This window comes from Streptopelia decaocto, assembly GCF_964273445.1.
Source record: "Streptopelia decaocto genome assembly, chromosome: 1".
Taxonomy (NCBI): domain Eukaryota; kingdom Metazoa; phylum Chordata; class Aves; order Columbiformes; family Columbidae; genus Streptopelia; species Streptopelia decaocto.
In genome coordinates, this window is record NC_138663.1 from 196777896 (window position 1) to 196795181 (window position 17286).

Consider the following 17286-nt stretch of genomic DNA (forward strand, 5'->3'; position numbering starts at 1 on the left):
TAATCCATAGTAACAATTACGTTATTATTGTGATTGGTAACATGAAAGAATGTTAAATGTTCTATATCAAATACTGGTTTTGGGTTTTTTTTTACACATTCTGTAGCTATATGATACAGGTAAGGTAACTTGTACAGTGAAGTAAAAGGAAGTTTCAGGAGGAAGAAAAGCTTTTATTTCTAATGAGAAATCAAATAAATGTACATTTAGGAGATATGCAGACAGGCAATAACACACATTTTCCAGGCTGCAAAAATTGCATTTTCAAATTATCAGCTATAAGATGTATTTTGCGAATATATTCACTAACCTGGGTGCTCCATCTCTGGTGTTCCCTATCGAGTTGATTTATCAGCATCTCTGCAGCTTTCAATGTTTTTTGAGCTTTATTTAGTTCTGCTTCAAGTTGTGCTGCTTCTGTTGTTCTACTCTGGAACCTGTAACACAACTACTGTTTGTAATCGCTATCATGAACTACTAAACTTATAAGACAGTTACTTTCAAGGTGGTTGAATTGACTGAATTTGTCATTAACTCTTCCCTTATTGTTCATGAAGAACACAACTATGATTCTTTTTAATACCTTGCTGCTTCTAATTGGCAGATGAGCTTGTTACACTTTTAACTAACAACTTTTAGATGGAGGCACAGTGAGATTTAAAAATACATGTGCAATACACACTATATGTCTGAAAATCATTTCTCATTCTACTTAAACTGTCTGACTTTATTTTAGTGATTGTGTTAAGTTTTGTTCTGCACCTAGTGGGGATAATAGCAGGCTCAATGCCATACTACACATTATTATCTTTTTGGTAAATTTAATCTACAAAACCTTTAAAGAAGTATATTGCTAATTCGCTCTGATGACCCCAGTTCAATGCACAGTACTTTGTTTCGTAAACCACTATGAAATAAGAAAATGCCCCAAACATCAGGCAAGGTTTCAGTATTATTTTCTAGACAAGAATGACAAGAAGAATTCTCCTTATTTTTTTTTTTGCAACATGACTTTTAGTAATATGCACATATGTCAGGTTGTAAAGTACCTCCTATACTACATAATAGAAACATTAAACTAAAAGACTCAGATTACACTGAATTTGGAGAAAGTAGAATGGTTCACCTCAGCAATATTTATGCCACTGTGAGTCACGTACTTGATAAGATGCTAAGAAAAAAGGAGATAGCTAACTAACTAACTGTCAGAAAAACAGGCTCTCCTAAAAGAAACAGAGCTGCTTTTATTAAAGCTGTAGAAGTCTTTCTTTCAGTAGAAGTCTTGTATGGGAAAGTTTCCCAAGTCCTAAGGAGATATTAAAGTCCTCTTAGATTTAAAAGGCAAGAGACACACTGCTTATCTTTGACATCTACAGTGCTCACACTGAAGAATTCCAACACAGTCAGCAGGGGGAAGCAGGTACTTTTAAGGAGCATTTCATCTTATTGATGAGATTAACTATATTCTAACAGCATTTATTTTTTTATCTCCACTGAGTGTAGAGATAGCCTAATGATTGCTACTTCTGATGTAAATACCTTGCAGAGCAGGGAGTTATATTTGGTTAGATAAATTTCATTTACTCATACTATAAAAGCATCAGTGTTTTTATTTACATCCTGAAATAAACAAACCCAACATACTTATCTTTCAGTTCCGATACTTTTTGACCAACAGAGCTCAGAAGACCTTCTAACTTCCGTTTTCTGTCTTCAGTTTTCTTGAGATTACTACAAAAATGTAACATTTTTTTTTAAGACTATGGATCCAAAGGAAAAAAAATAAGTAAATGTAACAGGAAAGTCTTTACATAGAGATAGTTCAGAGATAGCTCTTTCTTGTGATTTATATTAGCAAAAATCTGGTTTTACCCATAAAAGTTTTAACTGCTTCTCATCACATAGCTTTAAAAATGGAAACCAAAGACCTCATTCAAATGTTTTCTTAATGATCAGAACAAATTCTTCCAATATAGACCTGGCAAAACAATCAGCATAGATTTCTCAGGTTATGGATGGTCATAAGACCACTTCATATCTTTTTGATCCTAAGGAGAAATTGATTATGCTTGCTACATGACTGAAAAAAGAGGAACTACGCAGCTCATAAAATAGCACGGATTTCACTGACAGAATCCATTTAAGCATATCTGTGATGTGCATTTCTCTCTGACACATTTCAGTTGAGACAGGTAAATTATGACTGGTCAAAAAATATCCAAGGCACAGGTTCCTGGAAAAACAAAATATTGCACACTTACCCTTTCTATCTAAGCACGAACATCTTATTACCTATGGATAAGGTACAGTTTCTCATAGCTTTCAGTTTTAATAAACTTCAATTCCTCCTTGATGGCTTTAGTTTCACCCACCATCATTGGAATCAAGAACACCTATTTTGTAACAGAGTCTAACTTACGCTTCCAAGCCAGCTTTTTCTTTTTCCAAGGGCTGAATTCGTTCCAGGACATGGGAGTACTGGACATTGGCGGTCACCCAAGCTGCTAATGGAGCGGCAGCAGCACTGGCTCGTTTTGCATTCTGAAAAAGTCAGTAACCGTTACAAGAAAGTCTTTGAAGTATAATGCAGATGAGATAAACATAGGATAAATAACTGCAGCAGATTTATTGGTTATCAACTTAAAAAAGACAATTAGCCAGCTCCTCTACTGAACTAAACTTTTAAATTATTACTAAGAGATTATATTGTAGGCCATCAATCTGTGTAAAAAATAATGGGTATCTTTACTACTATGAACCTCCACTGAAATTATGAAGTATTAAATTAATGCGTAATTTAATAGTGTATTCCTTCTCAGGAAAAGACAACTTTCCTTTTAAAAATGCTGAACTAGTATTTGAGAATTCCTTTTTGTAGCTACTGCCGAATAAGTTCTCAAATATCACCCATACATTTAATCATTATTAGTTAGTCCTCCTCCTTTTAATTAAGTGCGCCATTAAGACTCTTACTGCTACAAGGAGGCCAGAAGAAAACAGTTAAAATTCCTTGATTTGAGTTCTAACTTATACCAGTGACAAAATCTCTGAGAACCTGGCTAGAACTAGAACTAGAAATTACCTTTGGATCAAAAGATGTTCTGTTTTTAGAAAGAAGTTCTTCAACACTCTCTCGTATTTCTTTTGGAATATTACGGGCATCAAAAGTTGCTATGTCCTCCCTCACTCCTCTTTTGGCCAAGAAACTGTAAAAAGAATTAAATAACTAAATAAAAAAGAAAAAAATGTTAAAGAGGTTATTTCCCTATGAAATCAGAGAATTCTGCATGTACTTTATTCCTGTATATAATAGAAAGTTTTTCATATTCTAGATTACTGTTTAAGTTTAAAGCTTAAATAAAAACCTCACCTCTTCATGCTCACCCATGACGTATCAAAAATCCCCATGAGCCGCAGAACTCCTTCTAGTATGTCTCTGATTATGTCAGGGGGCATCCGTAGTGACCGGATTTCTGACAAAGACTCTGGCTTTATATTTCCAACTGCTAATTTAGCTTCATTAACCAGTGGCTTAAAAGATAAAAACACATTAAAAAGGTATGAGGATACAAAAAGTGAATATTGGCATTTCAGTTTTCATACAATTTCTTGTTCTTTTTACATGTTTTATTACCTAAACAACTGCTATTGATGGATATTCATGTGCACAAGTTATTAAAAAATGACATGTGTTGATTAAGTGATAATAAATGTATTTCCATAGAAAACAGCATTTTATAATCCTGACATTCCCTAACTTTTCATTCAGCACTGTAATTCATACACATTGTATAGATAATAGTATTAATCACGTTTGTTTGCTCTTTCATTGCTTCAAAGATCATTGGATACAGGTATGTTCTAACAAAATCATGATGCCAATTACTATCTATAGGCATGCCTGAGGATATCTTTGTAAAGGTATGTAGAAGCACAGGTCACAAAAGCTTTCTTTTTTCAGCAGGTAAACAAATCCAGACAGTGTTTGCCCTTATCAACACAGCAACAAAATGATAAGAAAACAGAAGAAAGTTAAAGATTATCATTAAAGACTGTGCAGACCTTGCACATCCTTCATATTTATCAAAGACCGCAGAAAGGGATTTACCCTAATCCCGTAGGTCTATGTCACTTCCAATACAAGGATATGATGCCTTGATATCTATGATATTTAAAAGGAAAAAAAATAAGCTGCTGTACCTTTTCCCTGTTTTTCAGTACAATTTTAAAATTGATGGGATGAAAAATAGAGAATAAAAGCAATGACTGAATACATATACTTCCCAAAAATCTTGATGCTTAACAGCTGTAAGGTCTCCTGAAAATGCAGCTTTCTAAAGTACCATTAGGATATACAATTTTCAGAATTTAGTCGTAACTGGAAATCTCTCATTAAACTATTTCCATTCAGGTGATAGTGCCAAGCCCTATGGTATTATCAGCTTCACCACAGAGGAGTAATGTAGTTCGTCTATGTAAGATATTAGTAATGGAAAAACTTTCCATAAAACCTGCAGAACCCAGCTGTAGACCTTGGCAGAATACAAACAGCAACTGGAGGTAAAACTGGTCTGAAAATTCTTCCCATAATTAACACTTCATAGAACACAAATGCCAAAATGACAATCTAAATCTGGTGAACAGAATACTGTTTTCTAATCCATAAAATTTTAATATCAAAATAATTGAGAGCAAAATTTAAGAAATGCAGGGATAAATTTTCCAGAACCATTTTGCAGGGCAGGACTTGAGTAAGTAAAATAAAATCAGACTGTGAAATATTACTTTTCCTTATCAGCTCTTACCTGAACCTCTTTTAGTTCATCTTCAATTTTTCTTTTTCTTTCTTCAATTTCTGCAGCCTCTTCTGCTATCCGGTGTTTTATTTTTTCCATTTCTGTTTTTTGCTCACTAGTATTCTATAGAAAACACCCAACAATACCATTAGTTCTCAAATTTACACAGATTTTACTCCTTTAGGTCTCTCAGTTCTTTTAGTCTTGATTACAATATAATTTGCATAATACCAATTACAATCAAATATCTGAGACTATTTGATACTAAACAGGTTGATTCAAAAAATACAGAAGCATCAGGCTTAAGCTTATATTTATGCAACTAAATTATATGGAATAAGCATCTTTTGCTTTTACTGTGTCTCCTTCCTTTTCATTACCACAGTCAAGATCTGTAACTATTTTTTAGGATCATTAATACTTTTTGCTCCTTGCCCCTGATTTTCCATTCCTTATAAAGATGTCAGTCCTCCTCTAAAAGGATAACAGTGACAGTCTCTGTAACATTCTTTACATTTGAAAGTAATATCTTCCTGCCATTGTCTTCGTAGCTGCTCACATTTCTATTTCTTTCTTGACACCTTCGAAATTCTCCTTTTGTATAACGTTCACAAAAGCAGCAGTTGTGCTGGAAATACAGCCTATTAGCCTAAAAATATTAATATATTATTCACTTGTAAACTTGCACCCTGTAAGGATAGTTATCTTATGTCCTACACATAAATTATAAGCTGTTTGGCTTTACATCTTTTTTTTCTGGATTTGTACTGTGGCTACCATAGAGCAGACAGTAGCTATTAGCCATCTCCAGGACTCCTAGCACTTCAGTACAACAACAAATACTTAATATATAAAACTACAATAAAAAAGAGCTTACATATCCTGAAGTCAAAAAAAACCCCAAACAAAACAGGGACTTTAAATACCAGTTACAAAACAAACAATTGAGGATAAATGCATAAAATAAAAGACTAATAGTCTAGGCTCAGTTCACCTAAAAGACACCAGACAACAAAGCCCAGAGTTTACATTTTTATATATTTTCCAGTATATAACACATTACTGTAACCAGCAACTGCCGAACTTGCAGCAGAAGGTAACAGATGTGTATAACCAAAGAAAACCCTGAGATTAATAATAATCTTTCTGAGCATTTAACCCAAGCTATAGACCAGCATGTCATTGAAGATTACATTCAAATCCATAAAACATTACCTCCATAAAATTAGCTTAGACATTTCATGCCTATGTACACGTACTGAATGATAGCTCTGAATAAGAAAACCTTAAAATTCAGTTGTAGGTCAAAAGCCTTGCTCCGAAAGAAGATTAAAAGAGTCTGTATGTATTAGAGCTCTCTCTCTTACATAAACTAGAATATTTGAAGTGACATTAAAATGTTAGAGGGCACCTATACTTTATGCTAATCTAAATAATCAGAATTCTGCTGTAAATTTTCTGATGTCAGTGGGCACATCATGTTTTACAGCTTTTGGCCTGTTCTTTGATTTTGTCCTACAGCGTAACATATGCTACCCACACAACCTGTAACTCTACTGGACAAGAGCAGAGACAGATTTAAAACAGGAAACAGCGAAAATGGCATAATAAATTCTTTGACGCCAGCAGTGAACACCCCAAGCCAATCATCATTATTCAAATTCATGTATAGTAGGCAGACAGAGGCTAAAAGTATTAAAAATTGCTGAGAGAAGTAGAGTTATAAAAATGGGAAGGAATTCACCTTTGAGGCACTGTGAACCAAATGGTTTGAAAAAGCAGGTGTCTACTGCACACAGAGATCGTCTTTGTCATTGAGCCTCTTTATTTAAGTTTGCTTCAGACCCATCAGATTAAGCCAGTGACCAAGCAAACAGTGCAGTAACAGCACATTCGTTACGGCTTTTCCACATTTATGTATTCTGGAAGTATCAGTGTAGAGACCTATTTTCTGCACAATTATTTCATTAAACTGAGAAAACACTACTAAAGAAAATTATGTCCTCAAAGAACAGAAGGTCTACCTCTGAGCTGAAGATGAAAATTCAAGGAGTGATGAACACTGAGGTTTTATTTGCCCTTCTCTGAGGTTAAGATCAGAGGACTGGACCTCACACAATACATACTTTCCAACAGTCCACAATTTAAGTCTTGGTATTTGTTACCTAAAACACTATTACTGCTCAGTATTTTGTTGAAAGTTCCTATCTGTAATAAACATTATAAAATGGATCAGTTTGGATTTATGAAATTCTTGGAAAACTTTCAGACTAAAGCTACAGCAGTAAATACTAGTCAGGTGTGCAACTTGCTCTGACCTCTTCCTACTTAATCAGTACAAATATGATTTAAGTTTTATAATACTCTGTTCCGTTGCAATTTTTTTCAAGCTTCAGGGCTCACGCATTCCCTTAGGCAAATTATTGTAACATTAACAGGCTTTGTAACCCTTGAAAAGAATACAAAGCACAGGCAGTTCTGGAGACCAAAACCAGAAAAAACATCTCTTTTTTCCAATTTTGATGTGGTTGTATACTACACCTGCATAGATAATGTAATTTCTTGAAGGGCAGCATCAGCCTCATCCTGCTTCGTTTTGAGTAAAGTACTTTGTTCTGCAGCTTTTCTGTTCAGTTCATCTACCAGGGCTTTAGCTTCATTCAGCTTTGAAACACCTGCCTATAAAAGTTAATAAAAAACAGTTATTTAGCAACGAATTTTCAACTTCAAGATTTAAATGAAGGTTGGTTACAAATAGTATGCACAGACTAAGAGTGATGTAGACTAATATTCTTAATCTTAAAATTTATGTTACACATTTTCTCGATATTATTTACATTTTCTTAGCATTATTTAACCCAAAAATGAGATTTGTCACTTTTAGATGTGTCACTGTAAGGTCGATTACTACATCAGAAAGCTGAAAACTAAATTCTCAAAATAACAAATCTTTAATGAACAGCAACTAGTACATCTTTGTCTTCTTAATTCACCAGCATTTCAGTTAACTGATATTGATTCCATATATCTCCTCTATAAGCAAATCTACAAAAATTAAACAAATTGAAACAAACTAGATTCTCTATTTCTACATATTTGTACATGCTCTAAAGAACATACATGTACATAAAATAAAGCCTCAGGCTTAAAATAACTATTTTCTTTATCCCCACATTCTAAATTATTCACTCCATGGTAAACTGATAATAGAATTATTTCAAGATATATTTGAAAAAAAAATTACCTGGAAGATGTTTTGATTTAGGATACACATCTCTAATGTTCATGTAAATTATTACTCTTATTTAACCAGAGCATTTAGCCAGTAAAAGAGTGTTTGTCACAAACAAACCACAGCTACTTTCTAAATAAAAAATAACACAATGTCCATCATGACAAATGTAAATCTTCTTAAATTGCTCAGTATAGTGATGGAAAAATATTGGCAAGCAGAATGAAAACAGTATAGAATACAAGGGAAGAAAGCTATTTGGTTTTGACAGATGCTTTAAGAAGGAACAGAGCTTTGCAAGTGTGGTTTCAGAACAGCAGCAAGTGGAAAAGTCGCTGGGAAAAGGAGCTGAAAAGGAAGGGAGAAGAGTAAAGACTAAAGTGACGTGTCCTAAAGAATGATACAGATCTTTCCAGAAATATTCTGGCAGGGGGAAGGAATGAGGTATAACTGGAAAAATAACAAATGGGTTTCAAAAATAAACATATCATGCATACAGAACAGGGGTAAAGCTACATCTGTGAGATAAACTATATTTAGTCTGGAACTGTGTAAAGATTTGATGTGTGGAAAAGGAATTAGAAATCAATCACAAAGCACAAAATGAGGGAAAAGCACAACAAAGGGAACCTTGGCCAAAGCTACACAAATGCACCATAAGGTTAAAGGGAACAGCTTGTTGAACTAGAAGGATGTAAGTATCACACAACACAGGAGGTTGCTCTAGAGATACAAAGAAAGGGATGGAATATGGAGCCACATCGGGAAAAATTATACAAGCAGAGGTGAGACTTAAATTGATGGAAGGATGCTGGGTTGTTTGTAACATAATTCCAATACATATGAGCGAAAAAATGTAAAGTGCTTTCAAGTACTTTTTACTCTTCCAAGAAAACATACCCAATCTGATACATCCTTGAGGAAAAAAATGACAAAAAACTAGAAACCACTCCTCACTCTTTGAGGCATTTGAACAGAGAGGTGAATTAACATCCACACCACTCCTCTAGTGAAACCACAGCACGAGCCTATGTCAACAGAGGACACCCCACCCCACAACCACATCAGCAGCTACAGCCCATCAATATAGAAAGCATTTCCAAATGTGAGTGTATTTGGAAAAGCCGCATGAAGAAAATATTTTAAATACATACCTGCAAGTGATTCTGCCTTTTTATCAGCTCTCTTCTTTTACTGTTATTGATGGTACTGTATGTATGAAGGAATGTCATATACCTGCTAGGTGTTGCTCCATACATTTTACATGATTCATGGATTGCCAGAAATGACTTCAGAAAACCAGAATCACCTGTACAAGATAATTTATTACAAAGTTAATAATATACTCATTCTTATCTCACATTAAAATAACTAAGGAAGAGCAACAGAATATGGTTTTTGAGGTATGATTTAAGGATATTCAAAATATCACAAAGAATATAATTTTTTCAAAGTACTCTCAGAGAAACACATAAATATATTTCAAATACATATTCCTCAAAAAGAAATATACTAAAATTGTTTCAAACCTGTAAAATATTTCATTGATGTTCAGAAAAGCAGGCAAAATTATTTGCAGATTACTGAGGGCTAACCATGAAAGAAAATTTATTTCCTCAACAATTGACTTTGAAAGGAAGCCCAAGTGTTTTTGTCTTCTCCCTTGTCACTGATGCCAGACAGACTAAAAGGTCTTTCTGAACATTCCAGGTCCTTCAGTTTGTTCAACAGAGTTTCTCAAAGGAAGCCAAATGATACTATAAAACAAATGGTATTACCCTACAAAATAAAAAATTGCTAAAATATATCTACATATAAATGAAAGCTTTTAGTAACTACTGAGGCATAGATTAAGTACAATGATCATAGAATCACAGAACCATTTTGGTTGGAAGAGACTCTCTCGATCAAGACTAACTACTAACCTAACTCTGGCACTAAACCATGTCCCTAAAAACATCATCTACACATTTTTTAAATACCTCCAGGGATGGTGACTCCACCACTTCCCTGGGCAGCCTGTTCCAATGCCTGACAACCCTTTCTGTGAATAAATGTTTCCTAATATCCAATCTAAACCTCCCCTGGCGCAACCTGAGGTCATTTCCCCTTGTCCTATCACTTGCCACTTGGGAGAAGAGACCAACACCCTCCATGCTACAACCTCCTTTCTGGTAGTTGTAGACAGTGATAAGGGCTCCCCTCAGCCTCCTTTTCTCCAGGCTGAACACCCCAGTTCCCTCAACCTCTCCTCATCAGACTTGTGCTCCAGGCCCCTCACCAACTTCGTCACCTCCTCTGAACTCTCTCTAGTATTTCAATGTCTTTCTTATCATGAGGGACCCAAAACAGAACACAGGATTTGAGGTGCAGCCTCACCAGTGCCGAGTACAGTGGCACAATCACTGTCCTAGTCCTGCTGGCCACACTATTCCTTAGAAATGAGTAAGTGTTTAATAATAAGTAACAATAACTAACAGGTACACCTTAAATTTTACCTGAATGTTTTTTCTTAAGTTCCTTATGTGCTTTTCCAGTCTTTTCTTGTTCATCTGAATCACACAGAAGCATTTCAGGTATCTAAAAAAATGAACATAATTTTTTGTATTAAATTTATGAGCAATGAAAATTTGAGTTAAATTAAAAAAAAACAACCTTTAATCTAGTTTTTCATTTGAAAAGACTGGATATGAGGGCTTTATTCAGAATAATGTATTTAAGGAATTTTTAAGAGCATTAAAAACATTAATTCTGCCTTTGCTTTTACTGATAGCTTCCTGTTGTCACAATCAGAGGAGGTTTTGCTGGCTGTAAGAAAGAGCAACTAACTCTCAGAGGCCTCTTACAATGACACAAATGTCAAAGATGTAAAAAAGATACACAACTTAACAGGAAATCAGGAAGTCTTAAGTACAATGGCAAAAATAAACAAAGTATCTTCAAAAGTTCTGGCATATGACTAAATGATAAAACCGCACTTAAAAACAAAAACAAAAAACAAACAAAAATACAAACAAACCAAAAAAACCCACTCACTATCAAACAACTCCCTATTGAAGTTAATGTGAAAACACTCTGAAAAACATTTTAACTGCACATGGAGGTGGTCCCAAACATTTTTGCTAAGAATAACTGTCAGTACAACCTGACGCTGAAATTGAGACACAATGGCAGGTGAAGAAGCCCCAGTAACCCAGGCAGAAATGGACACTCTTTGCCAGCTGCTCCCATGGTGCTCCTCCTGGAGAGTGACCAACTCCATGGTCCAGATATGAAACCCATCATGGTGAGTCAATGTGAGAGGCCAGTACAGACCAGACTGCAGGGGTTACTGAATAGGAGGCTTGGGACACATTATGGGATGCAGTGAAAGTATTTCAGATTGCACAAGACTTACTATGGGTTGATGAGGCAGGCACAAGAGTTGGCTGCCAGAGGGACTAGAAGGTCAAGGCCAACTGCCTCAGAGACTGTGGGGTCTAGGAATCGAATGAGACTAAGCTGCGTGTGTCTGTGTGTGCACATGTATGTGGATGTGTCTGTGCAGGACGTAATGGGGAGATCCTATAGCCAAGGCTACTGGACAGACTGGATGTTTAAGCCCAGTTCCTGGAAGGATCCTCTGCCCGTGTGCGCGCAGGCAGAGCGAGGCCATCTAGACCAGCAGCTGGGGTGGAGCTGCAGCCTGAGGAGCTTGTACATCCAGCTGCAGCAGCTGGCGAGAGTGGGAGATCCAGAGGCAACTACCAGAGGGGTTGCATGTCTGTGCCCATCTAAGAGGGAGATCCACATGCTGCACATGTACAGATTTCCCATTAACGGACCTTCATTGTGATCACTCAGAGAGGGGAACAGAGTTATACCAACTGTGCTGTTTGTGTTTGTGATGAGTTTTCTGCTTGTGTTGCTCTGTGTGGCCAATCACATGTATATATGCATTGTATATGTGTGTTTGTGTGTGTGCCTCCTGGAAATATATGCTCAGCTTCACCCCTGGTTCAAGCTGGGGCCATGAAGCTGTGGCAGCCTTGCCCCTATCAGGGTACTGGATTTGGCAGTCTCTTAACATATAGAAATAATATATATCTTTCTCAAACTTACACTGTGAACATCCTGAAATGAGCAGACTTTGATTCCAGAAAGAACAAACTGACTCCTTTTCATCAAGCAAAATGTTTAACAAAGACACAAGGCTTACAGTGCAATCTTAGAGCTATAGCAGCTCATATATATATATAGCAAACTTATTGGTAAACTAGCTTTCAGGCATACTAGTAACAGCAAATATCATCAGCATAGTTTACATTAGCATTTGTATTTTGTTCTAAATGTTGTGTTTGATCGGAATCACAGTAATCAGCATTTTGTTCAATTCAGCCCACAGAGAGAACAAAACATAATATTACTGGTAAAATAACAATGCTAATATTATTTAACTGTTCTGTTGAACTTTCTGTCTTTGTATGCACAAATTGATTAAATAAGCACAGTGACAATTATTCTTTCACAACTTAAAATATTTTGGTATTATTCACCAAAGCTCAGTTATTTTCAGAGATACTAATTTAAACAAGTAACAGTTTATAGTTAAGGCAATTTACCTTTTTCATACTGCTTTCTGACCAGGTTTCCATCCACAAAACCTGACATTTCTTGTACAGTGCTGGATTACTTTCACAGTTTATTGTGAAATTTAAATTGGTAGGATCCATGATCAAGACAATGTGCAGATTTTGTTGGATCCCTAGGAAAATGTAACATATTAAGTATTTAGTAGATACCAATCTGACTACATGATGGTAGATTTATTGCAAGCACAAATCATTTACTGTCCTTCAAATACTTACCACAAAGTAATTTCTGAAAAAATATACTATTACACCACAGCACAGTAGGGCAGGAATGTTTATAAACAGAACTTAAATAAATACATTTAATATCATGGATTCTCATTATGTATATTACAGTGTATTTTTTTAATTTAGAAGAGCTGACAGTATTTAAGTGGATAACATTAGTTCTCATTCCAATCAATATAGACCAACAGAACCACTTAGAAATAGTTCCAAGACCATTGAGTATGACTGTCAATATCTGAATTATTTCAGTCACATTCTTCTATTTATTTGTAAAATATTTGGTCTTCTTGTTGACCTAAGGATGAAACACAAATAATTAAGAAACCTATCTATAAACTTGCTTATGTCTACTCAGAATCCAAAGTGATTTGTAGCTTTAATTAGCAAATGGAAGCAAACTCTGTTATTAGATATAAAAGCTAAATAAACCAGAAAATTATGGGGACAAAAGCTTCCTTCTTTCCAGTTACTTTCAACAGCAGATTTCATAACAGTTTTGTAGAACTTTCATGGATACAAAACTTCAGATAGAGGAATAAATTTTAAGCTGAAGTTTCTTTGCTTTCAAATATCACACCGTCATCATTATTCCTCCCTGTTTTTTAGTAACTATCTGAAAGTTAAAAATACACACAATTTTTTCCATTATTACACCACTTTTGTAATCTTGTAATAAATTATAGCTTATCATTCTGTTCACATACGGTATGTGAAATAGTTGAAAATCGGTCCTGTAAATCCATCTTGTGAAGCTTGATCCTTCAGAGGAGACAGCAATGCTTCTAATTCTTCTATTTTATATAGCCCAGGAACTTCGCCTGTTTGAAAAATGAATTTACAATGTCAGATCAAATACACTATAATTCTTCATATTCCTTTGAACGATTCCCTTGAGTTCTCTGTAGCAAGAAGTTGAGTACGGCAGTATTCCACTCCATACTTTCAGGAGTATCATCCCATGTACACCATTCTTTTCATGATATCATGAAAACAACAAATCATAGTGATTCAATTTAAATTAAATGGCCTATTTTTTAATATTACTGAAATATACTTCAAAAACTCATTCAAATCTACTGTGTACAACTCATCCAATACTGTGTACAACTCATCCAATACTGTGTACAAACCAAATCAAACCAGACTTGTCATACACCAGAAAAATGAAAGAGATTAGTTATCAAGGTCCTCTGATGTAGAGGTTTAACACTGGATGACAAGAATCTGATACTGCAAAGAGTCTCAGATTTGCACCTGCGACAGGAAAAGCTGAGCTCTTAAACTACTGTAGTTCCAAAAAACATTTAGTAAGTTAGACTCAGTCCTTCAATGATCTCTCTAATCGAGCAACAAAACTAGATAACAAAATAAAGTCACTCTTCTTATTTGTTATTATTTATAATCTCATCTTCAGAAAAGTGGGCTTTGCTGGTGTTCATTTAAATAAAGGACACAGTCTATACAATCTAGTAAAACATGTGACACCTCTCAATTTTGAATTTTATGAGAAAAGGGAAGCTGCAGAGTAGAATACATTAATATTTTGTTGTTACACTATTATAAATAACTCCTTAAGTTACTTAACTTGCAGCTTTGAGGAACCGAAAGCACCTGTACTGTAGGATAAGTTAAATGACAGCTAAGTGAACTTCCAGTCAGTTTCTCGGGTACAAGCACTCTAGCCAAAACAGTGTAGAAAGTTAATTAACGCTTCTGGTACGGACATAGTTAGAAAACAGCATCTAATTCTGCCTCATTGAGCTAACTCTGTGTGGTAAAAGTAATGTCATAATCTTTATAGTCTTGTCTCACCTGAAGAGAGTAAACTGTTGATCATCTCAAGGAATGTGGAATGAACAAACTGATAGTCTTCGAGCAGCAATACCACCTGTTGTGCTTCAATGCCTGCAAGCTCCATCACCTAGAAGCAGGGAAAAAATTTAAATCTCAGAATATGGAATATATGTATTGTTCCTAAAAGACTGATATTTATTTGATTATATATTAGATATATATTTTCACCACAGCATCTAAACTGTACCATAGTAGAGGAAGAATATGAAAATATATACAGATATGAGAAGATATACATGAAAAAACCTTTCCAATATTCACATAAACTTAGAATTTATGAAATCCAGAATACTCATAAGAACAGCTCTGGTATTCAAAAAAGTAGAGTTTTGGGAAATTAGTATAAAGAACAGTATGCACATCTTAACACTGAGAACTTCTAAAAATGTAATTGTTTCATTTAGAATGCTGACATTTTGCTTTTCTTAAAATATCTCTTCACACAACACTTCTATGGTCTTCAAAATTCCCATATTCTTTTTTTTTTTTTTTTTTTAATACACATCTACAACACAACAAAATGGAAGACACTGAGTGACTTACATATTTAAGATCATTTTTGAACTGCTTCAGCTCATAACCTCTGGAAATTTTGGGAGTAATCAGAACAGCTCCATGCATATGACTAACTAAAGAGGTAACTGTTCGACGACCTACACCACTCCGTCCTGCCAGCAGAAGTGATCCTCCAGGAAAACTCAGCACTCTGTCCACTTTAGACATATAACTGAGGACTTCTTGGAACAGTAAAATCTCTACCTCCTTTTTGTCTCGTCCATAATGAATAATACCCTATAAAAAAATAAAAAATAATTAAAAAAAAAACAACCATAAATACATTCACTAATAATAAATAAAAGCAGTAAGATGATAAAGTATCCAGCATTTAAAAGTTTAGAAAAAAAGGCTTGAAAACTTCGGAAACCACACTGAGATTCATTACAAATAAATTATTTATGTGACAGAATTTACATACCTCACATACCCTTTACCAGTCATGAACAGATCACATTACCCCAAACACCGGGATACCCTAGAAATCTGATATATTGAAATAAAAATCTACCACTGAATTAATTAAAATTAAATAATGGACCGAAACAAAGTCTGAGCTGTGTATCTGACTACAGATTAATTAATATTGGCATATCTTGTAAGAGTGTTTTAGGCAGCTAATTGCTGCATAATTGCAGATTATGGAATTTCCTAGTGAAACACACATAATAACAGACCCTAAGATTCAATTCTGGCCTTGCTATACTTAATAAAACCTCATTATTGAAGCCAAATGTAATTGTGTAGTCAGAGAAAAACCTAAACTCTCTGATTACTGAAGATACTGAACACTATTATTTTCCATATAGTTTATTGGTCACAACTTGGCAATTAAGGAGAGGGAGCAGCTTCCTATGTACAAGAGCAGTCCATCAAACACTACTAATAAGGGAAAAGGATATGACCTCAAAGGTCTCATCCTGACAATCAGTCATCCAGCAGAGTTAACATGTTTGCATTTCCTCAGCATGCTCATTTTTGTACTTTACTGTTTAAAAGCATACCAAATATCCAAACAATCCATTTTTATTTCTTCAAATAAAAATTACACTAGCAAACTACAAATTAAGAAAGTAAACATTTAATAAAATATTTTAGTACTCAAACACTACACAAAGATAATATATGCACGTTTCTCAAAATTTTCCTCAAACTGTTGTGAAGCCTCAGCAAATGTGACTGATGCCCTTTCATTAAAATAACCTTGCTACATGATACTTCCTACTGCCTGCCACACAGCTTGACAAACCTTCCCTCACCTGACCAAACACAAAAGATGACTCCTCAAACAAGTAGCAGATCCCACACTAAACCTGAGGCTCACACGTCACTTCCTACAAAAACCATCTAGAATAATTGCTATGAATCTTTGCTGTGTATATTATTTTATCTTGTCTCACTTTTTGAATAATATCTTTCAGGTCTGTTGAGTTCAGCCTGCCAAGTGGCCTCCCATGTGGTGGCAGTGCCTGTCCTGGTGTCATGAATGCCTCTCGACAAGCTCCCCAAGTTACATAGAAGACATCTGTGAAAATCAAAGGAAACATTCAAAAGTTTAGGTGCTCAGCTCATAAGCTATCCAACTTGATCAGACTGATTTGACTGAGCAGTTCCTGAACAAATGTTTCAAGTTTGTGCAGAATGCCTCAACTGGTTTACCTGCCATATTGTCCAGAACATCTGAGCCCCAGTCACCTTGAAACACTTTCATCAAAACATTATCAAACACATGGAGTTCTTTCAAGCCAACGATTTTGTCACGGAACAAACAACGTGCTTCATACACAACAATTTCCAACACATAGTCTACGGTTTGTATCGATGATCCTACAAAATGAAGGAAAGATTTAACGTCATACATTTAGAATAAACTTCAAATTTTTAAAATTTCCAATTTCAAAATTTGAGATTGAAAATGAGTAAGTGAAATTACATACCAGCAGGAGAGCATCAGTAAAGAAGAAAAAAGAGAAAAAAGTAAACATTATGA

General features: G+C 35.0%; 1 protein-coding gene across 1 annotated transcript in view; it reads right to left on the reverse strand.

Moving 5' to 3' along the window:
- The window catches only part of DYNC2H1 (dynein cytoplasmic 2 heavy chain 1), a 164673-nt gene that overhangs the window by 103229 nt on the left and 44158 nt on the right, over positions 1-17286 (reverse strand). The window contains exons 47-61 of the mRNA XM_082043444.1: positions 16956-17123; positions 16697-16821; positions 15285-15533; positions 14700-14808; positions 13592-13705; positions 12630-12772; positions 10527-10608; positions 9183-9337; positions 7338-7475; positions 4806-4919; positions 3371-3531; positions 3083-3206; positions 2420-2541; positions 1645-1731; positions 311-437 (exon numbers count right to left, since the gene is read on the reverse strand). Of these exons, the coding sequence (XP_081899570.1) occupies positions 311-437; positions 1645-1731; positions 2420-2541; positions 3083-3206; positions 3371-3531; positions 4806-4919; positions 7338-7475; positions 9183-9337; positions 10527-10608; positions 12630-12772; positions 13592-13705; positions 14700-14808; positions 15285-15533; positions 16697-16821; positions 16956-17123 (2018 nt within the window). The remainder of the gene's footprint in view (positions 1-310; positions 438-1644; positions 1732-2419; positions 2542-3082; positions 3207-3370; positions 3532-4805; positions 4920-7337; positions 7476-9182; positions 9338-10526; positions 10609-12629; positions 12773-13591; positions 13706-14699; positions 14809-15284; positions 15534-16696; positions 16822-16955; positions 17124-17286) is intronic.